The sequence below is a fragment of the Talpa occidentalis genome, unplaced genomic scaffold (assembly GCF_014898055.3).
Source record: "Talpa occidentalis isolate TD23 unplaced genomic scaffold, MPIMG_talOcc4v2.1 talOcc4.7, whole genome shotgun sequence".
Classification (NCBI taxonomy): domain Eukaryota; kingdom Metazoa; phylum Chordata; class Mammalia; order Eulipotyphla; family Talpidae; genus Talpa; species Talpa occidentalis.
In genome coordinates, this window is record NW_023605083.1 from 7,904,714 (window position 1) to 7,921,145 (window position 16,432).

At 50.6% G+C, this 16,432-nt stretch overlaps 2 protein-coding genes across 4 annotated transcripts in view; one reads left to right on the forward strand and one right to left on the reverse strand.

Annotated features, from left to right (window-relative positions):
- Positions 1-13,105, forward strand: part of PSMB7 (proteasome 20S subunit beta 7) — a 52,402-nt gene extending 39,297 nt beyond the window's left edge. Inside the window, exons 7-8 of the mRNA XM_037493212.2 lie at positions 11,426-11,577; positions 12,894-13,105. Coding sequence (XP_037349109.2) covers positions 11,426-11,577; positions 12,894-13,005 — 264 coding nt within the window. The 3' untranslated portion in view covers positions 13,006-13,105. The remainder of the gene's footprint in view (positions 1-11,425; positions 11,578-12,893) is intronic.
- Positions 6,662-16,432, reverse strand: part of NEK6 (NIMA related kinase 6) — a 75,459-nt gene continuing 65,688 nt past the window's right edge. For all 3 annotated transcript variants that reach the window (XM_037493209.2, XM_037493211.2, XM_037493210.2), the window contains one exon: positions 6,662-15,509. In XM_037493209.2, the coding sequence (XP_037349106.1) occupies positions 15,399-15,509 (111 nt within the window). In that variant the 3' untranslated portion in view covers positions 6,662-15,398. The remainder of the gene's footprint in view (positions 15,510-16,432) is intronic.

Consider the following 16,432-nt stretch of genomic DNA (forward strand, 5'->3'; position numbering starts at 1 on the left):
GGAGTCACCTTGGAGGCCTTGTGAACCGTGTGCAGGCGTGGGCATTCCGAGGTGGGAAGGGTGGGCATGAGCCCATTCATACTGGTTTGACTTACCTCCTGATGGATGGCGAGCTCCGTGCCTGGTATTGACGTGGTCTCTTTCTTAGGGACCACGACATTTACAACCTGGTGGGCTGCACAGGCCCACAAGCAACTGCTGAAAGTATGGTGTGGAAAATATGAGAATGGTACATTTAAGGGGGCTGTAGCGGTGCTGCTGAAGAGGAATTGATGGGGAGTCTCTCTGGGGGACTTTAGATGGCCTCATACAGGAGCTCACATGAGATTCCTCACATGAATTTTTTTCTCTTGGGGTTTGAGGAAGGGGTGGGACAGCAAGACTGATGAGAGACCATTCCAGACAAAGGGTATCAGGTACAAAGACTTTTGAGCGCTTGCCCTAACTTCCTCTCTGTTGTGTAATCCCAGAAGTTTGGACAGCTGAACATATTTGGAAATAGGAAAGCAAAACTCCAGACAGTCTAAAGTCATCCGGGTGGTCATTCCTGAGTCATTGTGGCCTTTTAATTAGCACCCGCTTGTCATTGTGGGTGAGCACACGAGCTTAGCATCCCCGTCCCTGCATGTGAATATTTAGTTTAGAAAACTGCCACGTTATATTAGAGGTGGCTGTGTTTCAGCAGTGGGTGCAGAAGCTGTATAGACTGTTCAGATGTCCTTTGAGATTTCCGTTGCAGTGTAATTGGGAGATGCTGGTGCTTCGTGTGTGGCGCCTGGCGGAATGTGAGATTACCTGCTGTAATGAGACCCCAGCAGCATACCTCAGGAAGGTAAAGTTTTAACCTGAAGAGAGAATGTTACTTGTGCATTTCTGTGAGGTAATTTATACTGCTCCCCTTACCCCAAAATTGAGCAAAAACAAAAATAAAAAAAGATAAGATGTTGTGCTAAATAGATATTTTAAAATTCCACCTAGTAGTACAGATTTTTGAGAATATTTGCCGTGAGAACCAATCGGCAGAACACAGTCGCAGGTCTTGTTGCCCTGTTGTGGTGCTGGGGTGTAGTCTGACATCGGAACTGCGATGATAATGGAATAGTAAAAAGATTTAAGGACTCATTACCTTTGACGCCTTGACAAATGCATTGGTTTCTTTTAACTCAGGTAAATTGAATTGGGCAATAGGTGGATGATAGGAGAATAAAATCCGGCTCCATGGGAAATGCCTGCATGACCCTTGAAGAGGTCTGGCTTTGAGGATTGAGTTTTGCCTCTTGTGTCACCCCTGATGCCCCAGTTTGTAAAATAACAGCTCCGTTGTAACACGGGCTTAAGTCAGTATTTAAGGCCTTGGTAGGAGGGACCGTGTTTGGAGATTGTGCCGCAGATATACAGAGTCTGCTCTACCCTCTGTCTTTCTTGCCCCCAACTTTTAAAAGAACATTTAAAGGCACTTGCCTTTTTTGGGTTAAGTTTTACAAGTAACAACTGGCCTGATGGGCAAATTAAATTAATGTATCTTTTCTTTTATTGACATGCACAGTGATCAGCAAGTCGCCAGGTCACTGCTGAGAGCTCCTGCACGTGTCGAGGGGAATGTAAACATTTGAATGTAGCATTGAAGCAGTGAGTTTGATACCTTTGCCTTGGGATTTGATGAGTGTAGCTTCTGTATTTGAGGACTTCTGGGTAGTTTGATTTTACCAAATATAACAGGGCAGATAAATGATGGAATGATGGGTTAGCAACTTTGAGGAATTTTAGCGGTGAATTACTTTAAAAATGTCAGCCCATCAGTGATTTACCAGTTACATCTGAGGACCCGGCAAGCGTCATTCCCATTTGTGGAGACTAATTGTTTGGAACTTCTGTTGTCTTGAATGAAAAAACATGGTTGTGGAGTTAGACAAAACTGTGACTCTCAGACCTTCCAGTTTTGTTGGTCGAGTGTCTCTGGGTTAGTCATTTTCCATTTTTGAGCCTTGGTTTTCTGCATTTGTAGCATGGGGATAAGGGTCGTGTCCACCGTAAACAGCGTTATTTGCAGGAGTACGTGAAGTAATGCACTTGGCATGGAGTCTGCATGCGGCGAATGTCAGTTCTCCTCTGCCTCCTTTAGAATAGTTTCTAATGAAATGTAATAAGTACGTGCTGCTTGGTGCATTTCTTATTGACTTGACAGTAAATCCTGTATGCTCATGTGAACACAGCATTTTATGGCATCCTTTTGAATTTCATCTCCAGTGTCATGCTTACTTTCATAATTGATTTGCTTTAAACGGGGTTGAAAAAGCAAAAGCACTGTTAATGGCACCCGAACTTTGCTGGCAGTTCGGAAATTAGGTGTCTTGCCTCCTTAACCATGTTTGTGAGCAGTGGAGGAGGGATAGCTCCACGGGGGTCTCCTGCGTTGCAGCTCTGTACCCCAGGTTTCTCTTTGCAAGGACTGCTGCTTCAGTCCTCACAAGTGACTGACACGTGCTGGGTGGTTTTCAACCCCATTTGCAGATGAGGAAATTGGGATATAAAAGTATGGAGTGACTATCACCAGGGTCATGCAGCTTGTAAGTAACAGGACTCAATTCATATCCGAATCTCCGGGGTCCTCTTCATTCTCTTAAATTCTTTGCCTCTGCCTCCCACCCCGCCGGTCACCATGATCAGTACGGTAAGGATGTCCGTAGGCTTTAGAAATTTGCTTATGTCCCTTTGAAAGGCTCCCATCACCACCACCACCACCACCCCCCCCCCCCCCGCCGCCTCCCGGGAGGCTTCTGTTTAGAGAGTTCCTGTGCAGACTGCATATGCCTGGGGTCCCAAGGAAAGGAGGAGCAGCATCCTCCTAGCACACAGATGCCAGGTGGCTGCTCTGCTTGTCTGTGTCACTTGGGCCCGTCCACTGCTGCTTCCTCCTGGCTTTATCTTGCACCATGGCCAGGCCCTCATGACCGCACTTCTTAGAGTTGCTTTCTCTTCCTCCCCTTCGCCCTTGCCCCAGAGTTAACCACTCCCTATGCTCTGTCACACTCTAGACCTACTCCGAGGGCCCTGCCATCATTGAAGTGGCATGCATGAGCCCAGAACGTGCTCAGTGCTCTTTTACTGACTACCTTTTTCTTGTCTCTTTTTGGTGACACCCTTTCGAGCTCCTGTTGAAGAAGCTTTCTGGTGTCTAGAAAATATTAAGTTGATCGTTATCTCCCATCAGTGCACCAAAAAAGAGCTGCCAAAAAGTTACAAAGGGCCTTTCTGTGAAGGCCGAGTTTGTTCAGAGTGTGGTCAGTGCTCATGACTGATGCTGGGAGTGCAGGTGGCACCTGTGGGTCGCCCTCTCCTGCATTCTCACCAGCCGCTGCTTCCTCTGCTCCCACATCCACCCTCCTAGTCCCATTGCTGATGCTTCTCCCTCCTGGGCCACCCCATCTTGCGTCGGGATTGTTATAATCACCTCCTCTCCTAGCCCTTCCTCTCCTGCCTCACTCCTTTCAAGCTGCAGCTTCTGAAAGCACAACTCTTAACTACATCATTTGCGATCTTAAAATTTTCCATTGCCCAGCTCAAAGGGTTGGCTCTCTGGTGTTCAGCCATGCCGACCTCCCTACATGTCACACTGCTCTCTCTCCCACCCTTGAAGCTTTACTCCTGCCATGGCTTCTGCCCCTCGGCTGGGCTGTGGTTGACTGGGGTGTCAGGACTCAGCCAGGCTGTCCTCACTGCACCCGGGAGGCCGCGGTCCACCTGTCCTCCCGTGCCCAGCTGTTGTGTGCTTGCCTGCTTATTTCCCCTCTGGATGGTGCCCTCTTTGGGGGCAGGGCCTGTGGCTGTGCAGACCTTGTCTTCAGTGTCCACAGTGTCTGGAGCGTTACTCCTGGGCCCTTAGTAAATGCCTGCTGAACCAAGTGGGCCCATATGCTTTTTCCAGGAAGTTGCCATTATTTGGAATTTGCTTCTTTTATGGCCATCTTTAAACTCCCTAGAGCAAGGGTGTGGGTGATACTTTCTGGGGTGTCCTTTCAGTTCTTCCTACTCCTTTGGAGGTCACCAGCAGGACTGTGCGGGGCACATCCTCATTGGAGTCTTCCCGCGCACCCTGCCCTTCGCAGTGCTTTTCCTGCTCCGCACCTGGAGGTGGGCGGCTCACCGTGCATGCGCTCCTTTCTGCAGTAGTTGCGACCAGAAGAGCAAATTCCTTTCATCTCCCCTGAAGCCCCTTCTAAGCCCCATTTTTGGGTGATACCTCAGCAGCTCAGGAATTGGTTGGCAGAGTTATCACTGACCGAGTATTTTATGGTGAGAGAGTGTTATCAAGATCTTATTACTACCTGGGGCAGCTTGGCTCTCATTCGAGGGGTAGTTGAGCATGTTTCTCAGTCTTTCTTGTTAGTTTTCTCTGATTCCGTCTGAGTCAGAGCAGCCGTGGAAGTAGACATTTGTATACACATATGCTGCGAGCGCGGCTTCTCTTCGTGGAGGCAATATGCTCCCTTGTCTCTTGGTCCTTTTCCCTCTGGAAGCCTAGGTGTTTTTCCTTCTGTTTGCTGTCACAGAATCCAGCAAAATCTCTTACCCACCTCCGATTTACTGAGGGGGAGGCATAGGCTTTCATGATGCCAAGCACTAGCTTGGCACAGACCCTCACTCTGAGTTGTACACAGCATGTATCTTTGAGTGCACCAGCCACCCTTTCTGGAACTTCAGTTTCCTCTGCCGTGCAAGCGGCACTTACGCAGATTAAGAGGTAACACATGGCTCATCCTCTGTGGTAGACGGCCATGTTCGCTCACACCTTTGCCTCTTTCTTCTACCCTACAACTTGCTAATAACTGTGTTTTGCAAAATCCTTGTGTTAGGGGCATTCCCATCCCTTTATTCCTCCCAGTGGGCCTAGGCTGATGGGCATGCTGTGACTCGGAGAGACCAGTGGTCATCTCTGACCCGGATCTCCCGGGCGTTCTCTCCTTCCGTGGCGTTATGGGACATCCTCTTCCAGCCCACTGTGGTTGTGTAGCAGCGGCCAACCCCCCCCCCCCGCCCCAGCCCTGAATTGCACCTGGACTTCTACACCATTCAGTGATTTGGAACAGGTTGTGCTGGCAGTGAGTGAGTGGGGTGGTGATTCCTTGCACCTGAAACACCCGTTTCCACCCGTCTGAAAGCCCTACAGTCACTCCTCTAAACCCCCCCCAACCCGGTCTTTGCCCTTTGCCCTTTGTTATTTGCATCGCCCAGAACCCGGGCACTGAAGCATTATGAGGAAAGAAATGGCAATGCTGTCTAGACCTTCGAGATGGTCACTTGGCTCATGCACACTCAGGCCCGCTCAGCTGCGGCTCTAGCAGCTGGGGTTCACAGGGGTTCCCAGGGGTTCACACAAGTTCACACAGTTCCCAGGGGTTCACACAAGCAGCCCCAGCCCACTCGAATAGCACCAACTAAAACCAAAACTCCAGCACCTTTGCTTTTGTCGCATAACCCAGTCTGAAAAAAATTAACCTTTCCCATTGTAAAATATGTGGCTACATGTGGGATCCATCACGTCTGTGACCCAGTACAGGGAGCATTCTGCTTTTGGAGGGACTGCTGTAAACACTTGTTTGAGCTCTTTAGATCTTATTCAACCATTAGCCATGAACGACTCCTTCAGGCCGCACCAGAGACTTCACCGGCTCCTCAGCACGGCCATGCCCCACACAGCGCTGAATCTAAACCTCTTCTTAAGTTGCCTTTGAGCGCTCTTGTCTCCAGATCCCTACTTGGGACTGGGGCCATTCTGGAATGACTGTGTCTTGGTAAAGATCGGTCTTGTGATGAATTTTTGTCTTTTACCTTGACAAAGCCATGAATGCATTTGAGGTTCTGTGTTGTCGTTTGTGGTTGTCCAGGCCAAGCACTGTGCCGGCTGCCTGGGTGCAGATTTGGGGTACTTCATCCTTTTTTTAGAGTCCAAAGCCTCATCACACCCAAGCTTTTATGTGCTCTGCTGCACATCATCAATGCAATAGCATTTTTGCTTTTCAAATCAAAGTGACAAAGGAAAATGTATATTTTCTGGGATAAATTGGGAGTGATTCGGTTCTTAGTAAACTCCCCGTGGCTGGCAGACGCACACACTGAACTCACCAGGCCTGCTCCACTTCATGGCAAGTAGGTTTGAGGAAGTAGTGTGAGTTTACCTGTGATGCCACCCACGTCCTTGTTCCCCCACACAAAGGTGGGAGAGCCACCACTCCAGGCTCCTGTGTGACAGTGGGACAGGAGGCAGGGGCTGCTCCTGCAGTGCCTTCTAGAAGAAGGTTGACTCCTTCTCAACCCACTCCTTAATGTTGGGGCCTCAGTTACATAAATGAAATCTATGTTCCAACAAATAACCAATTTTATTCCTTTTTAGGTTCTTAAGATTTTTTTTTAGTTACAAGTTGTTTATTGCAGATGACTTGCCATCTACATGTGGCCGTCTGCATGTAGGTTCACATTCCAAAGCGCTATCTAAAATAGCCTGTTAGGTTTTCAGTCAAATGCATATTTAATATGCCTGCCTCCACTGTAAGTAAAGCTGCTGCATGTGCGTAACCCAGCACTCGAGTGTGGAGGGTTTATTTAAGGAGTATTAATTTGATGTTGAGCTGTCCAGGGTGCCCATTGGCAGGGGCACCTGCATTTTACCCTGGTGACATTCCCAATCTAAAAATCACTTAAGTGAGAAGAGAAATTCAATTGTAGCTGTAGACAAGAATAATGTGCAAAAGTTTCTTTGCGGTACTATTTTGGACCTGCACCATAGTGGATGCCGAGGTAATCTATCAGTTTGTGAGTGTCTACAAAATGCAACTCTCTAGATAACAGGTTTAAAGTAAAGATTTAATACAGTCTCCATCTCCTATGATGTTGCAGTGACAGTTTAAAACTCATTCTCTAAATCTCAGCAGACTTTATAGCTAGCAGTGGGCCAATATAAAGTTTAATAGCATTACAACACATAAATCATCTTTTAAAGATGCTACTAGTAGCTCCAATATTAAATGCAGACAATCGCCTGTGTTATAAATAATTTATCAAACACCATTTCAGATTAGCCTTCCATGCTGAGTTATTTATTTTAGCCTTTTCTGTATGATTCCTAAGGCACTTTTTGAAAGATCCATTACTGGTCAGTTTAATGAACTTGGGGGTCTGTTTTGTCCCCTCAAGCACTCGGGTACAGCTGTGGTGACCATTACATGGCCGACGTGGACCTCTTTGTGCCTTTTACAAGTGCTGCCCATTTGTCATGTAGCGGTAAATGGAGCTGCACATTGGAGTCGGGGGACACATTGCGCGCTGCAGTGATGGAGACAAACAGATAGCTCTATAAAGTGCTGCTTGTCACGGCTGACTCGCGCACAGTACATCACTCTTATTGTAATCTCATTTAAGAAGCAGGGGTGGCCCCGGGGACTGATATTCCCAGTTAGTTTGGTCTTTGTAGCCATAAAGCAGGAAGTGCTCCTTTTATATTCTCTGAACTTTTAGGGAGTGTGCTTTTTGCTTGGATTAATTATTAGAGGAACTTCTCTGTGGCACGGGGTGAAGATTTGTCAGCAAGTTTGTTTGGCCCTCCTCCTAGCCTGGGGTTTTGTGCAGCAGTCACTGCGTAGAGATCGGCTCTACTTCTCGGAGCCCTCTAGCTTGCCTTCTTAAATACGTTTCTGTTTATTAAGCAGCAGCGATGGGCCAGACCTGGCAGTCCACGCATGCTTTCTATATTTTATTTCTTGCAGCAGTCCTGTGATAAATCTTAATTTATCATCACGATGTCATAGAAGTGGAGAATGAACTCAGAGAGGTGAAGTGGCTTGCCCAAGGTTGCACAGCAATGAGTAGGAAAGTGGGGATTCAGACCTAGTCACTCAGCCCAGGTGACCTTGAGCTTGGGTTGCCCAACTGACTGCCCCTCGATAGCCAGGCTGAGTATCTCTACGTGAAAAGACACTGCCATTGGCCTGGAGGGCTATTTTTCTGGTCAGGATGAGTGGTGCCAAGTCCGTCTACATACGGACTTCAAGTTCCCTGTGACTAGCTACGTAAATCCACGAGCAGCTGGCGGGAGGACGTGGCCCCAGCAGTGGGAGAGAGCATTGCACCCGCACCTGACCGGCTGGGGTCTCAGGCTTGGCAGGGCCCCGGTCACAGCCCCTCGGTAGCAGCTTTCCCCAGGCAGGTGCTGCTCAGAGCTCAGGTTTTTCTGTGTCTTCCAGAAATTTCTCTATGAAGTATGAATCCCAAAGGAAGAAGCAATGCTTTCTGCACTTTGTGTGGGCCAGAGACAGATAAAAATGTGGCGTTTTCACCACCTCTTGTTTCAGTTTATAGTTTTTCTCGATGGTTTTCTTAAATATTTGGTAGCACGTGTTAAAGACAAGAGTGTTTAATTATGAAATTCCACTATAAAGAAAACACAGTATGACTATGCCCAGTAGCATATTTGCATATGTGTCTAGAATTCTGGGTGTGGAACTACTGGAGTAAAAGACCATCTCAACATATGAAACATTCTGGAACACAGTGGGTGTTCCAAATATTTGTGAAAGACAACAACTATGTAAGTAATGGGCAGACCATAGAGCCTTGGTAATCTTCCCTGTATTTGTGTTCTGAGGATTTGGGGTGGGGTGGGATGTGAGGTATTGTGAAAAAAGCTCTCGGGCTTTAGTGTTGATCTCTGATATATTAGAAATAGGTAGGTGGTGGTCTGTGAGTAGTTTGGGAGTCACTGCTCATCCCTCCCCTGTCTTGGAAATGACCTTCAGAGGACCCTCAGAGGAGCTGCTAGTCGTCCAGCCTTTCTTGTGTTAAACTTGTCCCGGTTTTGAAGATGTTTGGTAGTTGGGGGGTGACTTAATGTGAATCAGGGAACTGCTCTCCATGGTCCTGACTTGCTGAGATGGCTTACTTGGGAGCTGCTTGGTGCTGTAGTGTTCCGGCCTGTGCCCAGAGGATCCTTTATTGTTTACTAGCTTGGTGACCTTGGGTGAGTCATTGACTTTCAGCCATAGCTCCTGACAGGCCAGCCTTACGAGGTGGTTAGGGGCAGGGGTAAATACGATGCTCCTCACACTGCTTCATTCTGTGTGGGCCGTGTAGAGTAGGTGCTCAGTAATGCTGCCCATTGTCTGGTGACCTCTTCGGTCCTGTGCCCAGGAGGTGGGAGTGGGGAGGAGTAGAACTGGGGAAAAATCAAATACATGATATTTTCTTCCTGGAAGAATTATCTGTCCTAGGATTAGGGAGGAAAAGATTTAAATGTGTATTTTCCCAAATTTTGAAAGCCTTTTGTCACTTAAATAACAACACACATGATAATTTTGTAAGTCAGGCTATATACAAATACATTTCAAGACTTGCACATTTTTAAATTTTAGAAGTTCATCTACTGCATTACAGAATACTTGCAAACAGAGAGAGAATCACCTGTAATCTCAGCATTGTCAGCATTCTGGCACCCATGTGCCTGCTCTAATTGACAGTAGAGATGCGTGCCTCGTGCCTCGCTTTGTGTGTGTGTTTTGGTTTTCTCTAAGTCTTTCCCCATCCCTCTTCTCAAGGGTAATTTAATTATTTTAAATCTTCACTCCTAAGTGCTGCCAGCAAGATTTGTGACACTCACTAGGTACTGTTTGCTGGCCCAAGGCACCCGCGGCAGTGATAAGAAAAGCAGTGATGACAAAGCAAAGGAATCAATAAAGCAGAGAGAAGGGCCAGGAAGAGGGGGTGGTGGGTCGGGGTCAGGAGACTGTGCAGGTGCCCTGTGGTGTGCGCTCACGTCAGCTAGGGAGGAAGTCGCAGGTGGAGTTCGGGCAGGGGTTTGCTCTCTGGGGCGATGGCAGCAGCCATCTTGAAGAAGTTTCTTGGCCACCTCCATTACTAAGTTTTGGTAAAGCTCCTGGCCCCAGATTTGGGGATGCCAGAAGAGAATTCCGGATTAGAGGATCCTGTTGAATGTGTTCTTACAGTCCTGCACATCACAAGAGAATAACCAGCTAGGTGGCCGCACCTGAGTGCCACTTAGGAAGTGAGAAAACCTGGAATAAAAAAGCCCCAGCTTCCTGCTCTGGGTTGCTGAGGAGCCCACTTCTGGCTGATCTTTTCTTTCCTCCTCTGAGTCTGTAGAGGGCACTCACGTCACTGGAATCCCTTCCTGGCTTAGGGCAGGCAGAGGAGCAGGAGCCCGGAATGGCTCTTCTCACAATGCCAAGTCAGCAGACCTGCTCTGTGACAGCTCAGGCTGGAGTTTTAGGGCTGGAGGGGTGGGTTGTGTTTCTCAAAGGGTGTTACTTGGTTGACTTTTTAATTCAGTTGTATGTTTATGTTTATACATGGGTGGAGAGGGGAGATAAATTAGAGATTTTTTTTTTTTTTGGTCCGTGTTGTATTAATAGTAAGAGCTTGAACTTGGTGTTCCTCGGGTCCTGCCCTGCTGCCTCTGTTTCACTCTCCTATTTTCTGAGTGTGCGAGTGTCCTCCAGCCCTCCCCGATGCAAGTAGTGTTCCCGCAGCGCTGCCTCAGCCAGCCTGGTGCCGTCACCAGACTCCATTGTACGTACTAGTGCCCCCACTGGATGCTGAGCCCCGCCAGACCCGGGCCCTGGAGCCCCTCCATCCGTGCCTGCAGCTCTACCTCTCAGCGCAGGACCAGGCGTGGGACAGGCCTTCTTGGACAAGAAGTGAATCATTCCAGTTTTTCATGGATAACATTAGGGAATTCAGCTTATTAAACAAGTAGGATAGAGGTGATTCAAAGAAACGGATCGTCTCAGTGAGCCTGCAGGCCTGTGGGCGCGAGTCCGTGGGTCCCCGGGCGCGTCAGCATTTCCCCGGAACCTGTGTTGTGTGCGGTGTCGGCTTTTCCATGACATGGACTCTCTTTATGTTACCAGGAACATAATGTTGGGTGTTCTGGGTCAGGGGTTAGCAAACTACGGCTGTGGGCCTAAGGCAGCCCACAAGCCATCTGGTTAATGAGTTTTACTGGTTCTGTCTGTGGCTATTTTATGCTCCTTTGACCCAACTAAGTAGTTAGGACAAAAGAGTATATATCCACAACGCTTAAAATATTTACTACCTGATCCTTCATGGGAGAAGTTTCCTGACCCTGTTTTAGATGGTAAACTGCTGTCCGTCCATGGTCCTCAGCTGTGTGGTGATTGACGTGGAGCAGTCACTTCAGGGGGTGGGGTGTGACTAAAAGGTGTGAAAACCTGGTCCCCCACCTGCCAGCTGGGAAACTTTGGGCAAATCAGTGAGGTACTGTGAGACTTTTCTTTCTCTATGAAAGGGGGATTGAAAATAGTGCTGACCCTCACAGGTGATGTGCCTGCAGCTAGTGAGCGCTCTCTAGGCGCCCCCGCTCGGCTCTGGATATTATTGTTGCCATTCTTTTTCTCAGGAGGAAGAAGCCAAGAAGCTGGTGAGTGAAGCCATCGCAGCCGGCATCTTCAATGACCTGGGGTCTGGAAGTAACATTGATCTCTGTGTCATCAGCAAGGCCAAGTTGGACTTTCTCCGTCCATACTCAGTGCCCAACAAGAAGGGGACCAGGTGAGTGAAGGAGATGACTTTCTTCCTGGCCCGTGGCTTCTGTGGCCACCCTGCCGTCTGGACAGGTTTTCTTAATGCCTTCCCACAGAGAGTGACTCCTGCGACTCCAGCCAGCCTTACACAGCAGGCCTTCAAGTCAGTCTTTGCTTTATGATTGTGCGCTGCGGTCAGGTGTAGACAGTGACTTGACTTGTAAAATGCTGATGGGGGTGGGGGCAGAGTGGGGACGAGAGCTCTGGACTGGGGGGTGAGAAGGAGAGGCTTGAGTCACCTGCTGTCCTTTCTCTGCTCTGAAGAGAACCATGAATTCCAGGAGAAGGTACATTTTTCAGAGAGCGCCAAGGCCGCTCAGGCACTGTGGAGACTGTGGCCTAGTCTCCACAGGTCAGCCTTGGAGCTCACCCGTGATGTCTGCCACCGAGTGTCAGGCACGGCGTGGGGACAAGGCGCTAGGTGACTTGCAGAGAGAACTGGCACTTTCCTACCTGCGGCAGCCATCAGCTGAGCTCCTCCTGGTGGTGCAGCTGCTTGCCTGGTCCATGGCTCGCGGCCCCTGTCCCTTCGTCTGTGCTGAGCACAGCAGGCTCTCTAAACTGCCACCTCCCACTCAGCCCCCAGCCGGGCCAGAGGATAACACCTTCTGGAATGCTTAACACCCACTCCATACACACACATTCCAGAGCAGGAGGTGTCAGTTGCAGTGGGTACTCAGCACTGTGCAAACGCCAGGTGTTCCTGACAGGGCAGGAGCGGCCAGCAGCCGAGCGCTGTGGCTTGGGGCAGGGAGTGTCTGCCTTGGGTGGGCTTGGAGCTGGTTCACCTCCCATGACTTCGAAATGACAGTGTGGGACAAGGTGGTCGCTGTTGATCCTTTGAACCAGGGAAGCACCTGTCAGTTCCGGTTGGGGAGGACACAGGAAGGTGCAAGTCCTGTGTCTCTCTCTCTGCCTGGTGCGCAGAGAAACCTCTGTCGGGTTCACTCTGAGAAGGTGGTGGTGCTGCTGTGCGGTGTCCCTGCAGGGGACCGTCACCTCGCCGTTCCTGAGTTTCAGGAGAATGCTCTAAAGCGACAAGCCAAGCCTGGCTGTGGGCATCTTCAGTTTGTCGCAAGTGCTTGTGGTAACTGTGAGGTCATCTTGTCGTGACAGAGAAGGGTGATGGAAGCTGCATGAAGGCTCCTACGGGCTGGGCGCTGCTGAGGGGACTGGCGGGAGGCCGAAGGTGGAGGGACACCGCCAGTGTGTCCTGGCACCTGTGGGAGTGGCGGGGAAGGCAGGAGGTTTGCGTGCCGCCTGACTGTGTGCCCCTCTCTCTAGGTTTGGCCGGTACAGGTGTGAGAAAGGGACCACTGCCGTGCTCACCGAGAAGGTCACTACCCTGGAAATCGAGGTGCTAGAAGAGACAGTCCAAACCATGGACACGTCCTGAGGGTGCGGTGAGGGCGGGCTGCCGCTGTGGACGCCGCGGGCATCCGAGGCTCCCCTGTGTTTCCTGAATGAAACAATAAAAACCGTAAACCAACCGAGTGGCTGAGTCTCGGGTCATGTGGGTTTCTGGACGCTGAGCCCATTGCCCTGGGATGTGCCCCCTGTCAGGATGTGCTCCCTCCCCGCCTGGTAGCCCGCTTCCAGCTGGGGGTGCATGAGCGCAGCCCCCTGAGAGCAGACCAGGCCGTCTCTGTTGCAGGAAGCCAGGTGGTTCGAGTGTTCAGATACGTGTTCATACCTGCTGTGCCTTCTCATTGAGGGCGACGCGGCGTTGCTGGGTTAGGATGTGGCAGCGCAGCCTCGACCCCAGCAGCCACGGGGAGAGAACCCCTCCCCCCGGCGTGGCTGCTCAAGCACAGCTCGGTTCTGACACCAGGGAAAGGCAGCTGGGCAGGCGGTTTGCTCTGCCTGAGCTTCGAGCAACCGGCAGGCTCCACTTTGGCCAGCGTCACCGAGCCAAGGGAGTGCTTTGGGGCTTACTTAACTTTTGCAGCAGTTTGGACATGATCGTTTCACCAGCGCTCAAACCTGGTGTGTGGTTGAAATCCCGTGCCGCAGGCAGAGCTCCCGGGAGTGTGCCGAGCGCTAGTTCATCTGTGTCTGAAGCTGATCCCGCACAGGGAGACGCGGCCATGGGGGCGCCTTGAGAGCAGGATACTTGCGAACAAACTGTCTGGGGCCAGGAAGATATCAGCGGTGCAGCCAGGAGACAGCGGGGCTGGGGGCCAGCGAAGGAGGCCTGGCACCCGGGTCTCCGCGTGGGCCAGCTGCCCTGTGACTCGCCAGGAGCAGAGTAGGGAGAACAATGGAATTGTTAAGGCAGCAACTTGGCAGATATTATCAAAATTATCTGGGGAACTTAAGAAAGTTCCAGGATTACTCAGAATGTCTGGGGCCTGAGAAGTTTCTTCAAGGCGCCTCAAGAAATTGTGCTGCCACGTGAAGCTGTTTTAAAACCATCCATGAATCACAGCCACTCATAGGAGTAACCTGGCCCCATTTTATTTCAATCCCGGAGAGCAAGTACAAAGCAAAGGTTGCATCTGAAGAAAATCTCAAGCCCCACAGAGTTACAGTAGAAGAGTTCACAGGTGGAAACAGCAGGGCCCCGCCCGCGGCCTTTATCCCCAGGGAGTCAGCCGCGGGCAGCGCTCCCGACCAGGACACCAGCGGGGCGGGCGGGCACCCGCTGGAGGCTGAACTGTCACCAAGTCAGTGAAACAACTTAGACATTGGAGGATTAACTTGAGGATAAAAACAAAATTGCAACTATTTCCTTCAGAGTTTGAGTTTTCCTTTACGTTCACATTTATAAATTAGTCTTCACAGTGAATCCTGTTTGGGAACAAGAGATGAATGAACACATTTCTGGTTTCCTACACTTGCACAGTTGTGTGTTGACTGACGTGGTCCGCAGACTGCAGATGTGAGGGGGGTGTGGCTGCCATTTTTGGATTATCACGTGCGAGTTGGGCATTTTATTTCAAATTCTGTCATCAACCCTGAAGGTCGAGAGCATAGATGAAGACTAGGAAAGGCCAAGAGACCTGCCCAGGTCATACTTGGAGTTGCTGAACGAGAATTTGTTCAGAGAACCACCTGAGGGCAAGCCCTGAAACTTTTTTGTACCCCTCGCTGCCTTCCCACGGAAGAAAAGGCTCAACACTGATGGGGAACTGCACTGCCAGCGCCCAGACTGGGGTAAGCGCCTGGCAGGCAGCTGGGGCGGGAGAGGGCTGAGCCAGCTGCGTAGAAAACGCGGCCTTCCAATTCTGTTTGCCTTCCTCGCAGAAGTTTGATGCCAGAAGCTGGGTCCTCATTGTCCTCCATCATTTTATGTAGATAAAAATAGTAGGAAAATCTCCGCTGTACTTTAAAAAATGAGCTCCAGGTTATCCTTATACAACAGAGTAAAATTAAGCACACAGCTTGGTGGTCTGAGGAGAGTCTAAGAGCTAAACTGCTACTACCCTTTGCAGAGGCTCACCACAAACTGGTCTCCTGCAATTCTGTTAGTAGAAGCCTTTGCTGACTGAAGGGATTATCCAAAAGATTCACATTACCATCCGGAGACACGGGGTACCATGGGGTGGGGGTGGACGGCAGGGGCTCGCCGGCCACCCCGCTGAGACCGTCCCACCGTTGAAAGAAAGGGCTTCCGAATGCGGCCACCAGCAACTGTGGCCAGCGCCCCCCCAGCCGTTCTGCACACCTCCGCTGTGACGCCCCCACCCTCCTGTCTCAGTTGATCTAGGCTACCGGGTGGCCACTTGGGAGAGAAGACTCGAGTAAGGCGAGGTGGTGCTGGCTTCTGCTGAGACTTGCTGCGGCCCCTCAGGTGCTTGAATTCCACACATGCATCTGCTTGGCGACCTGGTGCACGTAGCCGATGTCGGGTCTCTGGTCCGGGTCGGGGTAGATGCACATACTGACCAGTTCTCGCAGCTGCAGAGGAGAGAGGTTTGGAGTCTTAAGAAAGCAGCCTGGAGGAGGCGGCCCCAGCACCGCGCCCCCACAGTGGCTGGAAGATGAGGAATGAGTTGTAGAGGGTGCACCGCGCCCCCACAGTGGCTGGAAGATGAGGAATGAGGCGTAGAGGGTGAGGGATGGTCGCGACCACTGGGGGTGGGGGTGGGGTGCCAGGACCTAGCCTCGGCCTGTCTGTCCCCAAAGATTGCACCTTGAGGCCCCAAGAGTTGTCACCTCCAAATGATTCTGAACTTTCAACTGTCTACTGGGGGTGTGTGTGTGCGCGCACACACACGTGTGTGTGTGTGTGTGTGTGTGTGTGTGTGTCTGCTGTCAGTCACGCAGATGCCTAAACCAGAGGACTACACTCAAGGCAAGGGCTTATTGATCATAATAAATGCATTAACATGCAGCAGGGCTGCAGTCTGCCCACCCCCTGGCCTCTTTATTGTGCTCGCGAAAGACGGAGCTTTTAATTATACAGACGCTGAAGGCAGCGCCAGCCCAGGGTGGGGGAGGGGCACATGTGCCTCTGATCCCTCCCTTCTGATAGCCGGAGTGCCAATTATTTTAATGGTAATTAAAATAATGACCTTAAAAAGCCTACATCTTAACTTGCATCACTGGGCTCACTGCATTTTTTTTTTTTTTTGTATTTAAATACCTGCTGCTGGGAGGGCTGGCGCCCGGCAGGGTCGGGTTGGGTCGGGTCAGGAGCCCCAGCGCGGAGAGGGGAGGTCCTGCACTGGGGGCACAGGTGGACTCTGCGGCCAAGTGCAGGGAGTCTGGGGACGCTGGGGGGTCATGTGGGGGCCCCGGGGCTCCTGCACACTGTGAGGGGTTTCAGGCGGAGGGGCCGGGGTCGATTTCCTGCTACAAAGGGATCCCTGAGGTCAGGC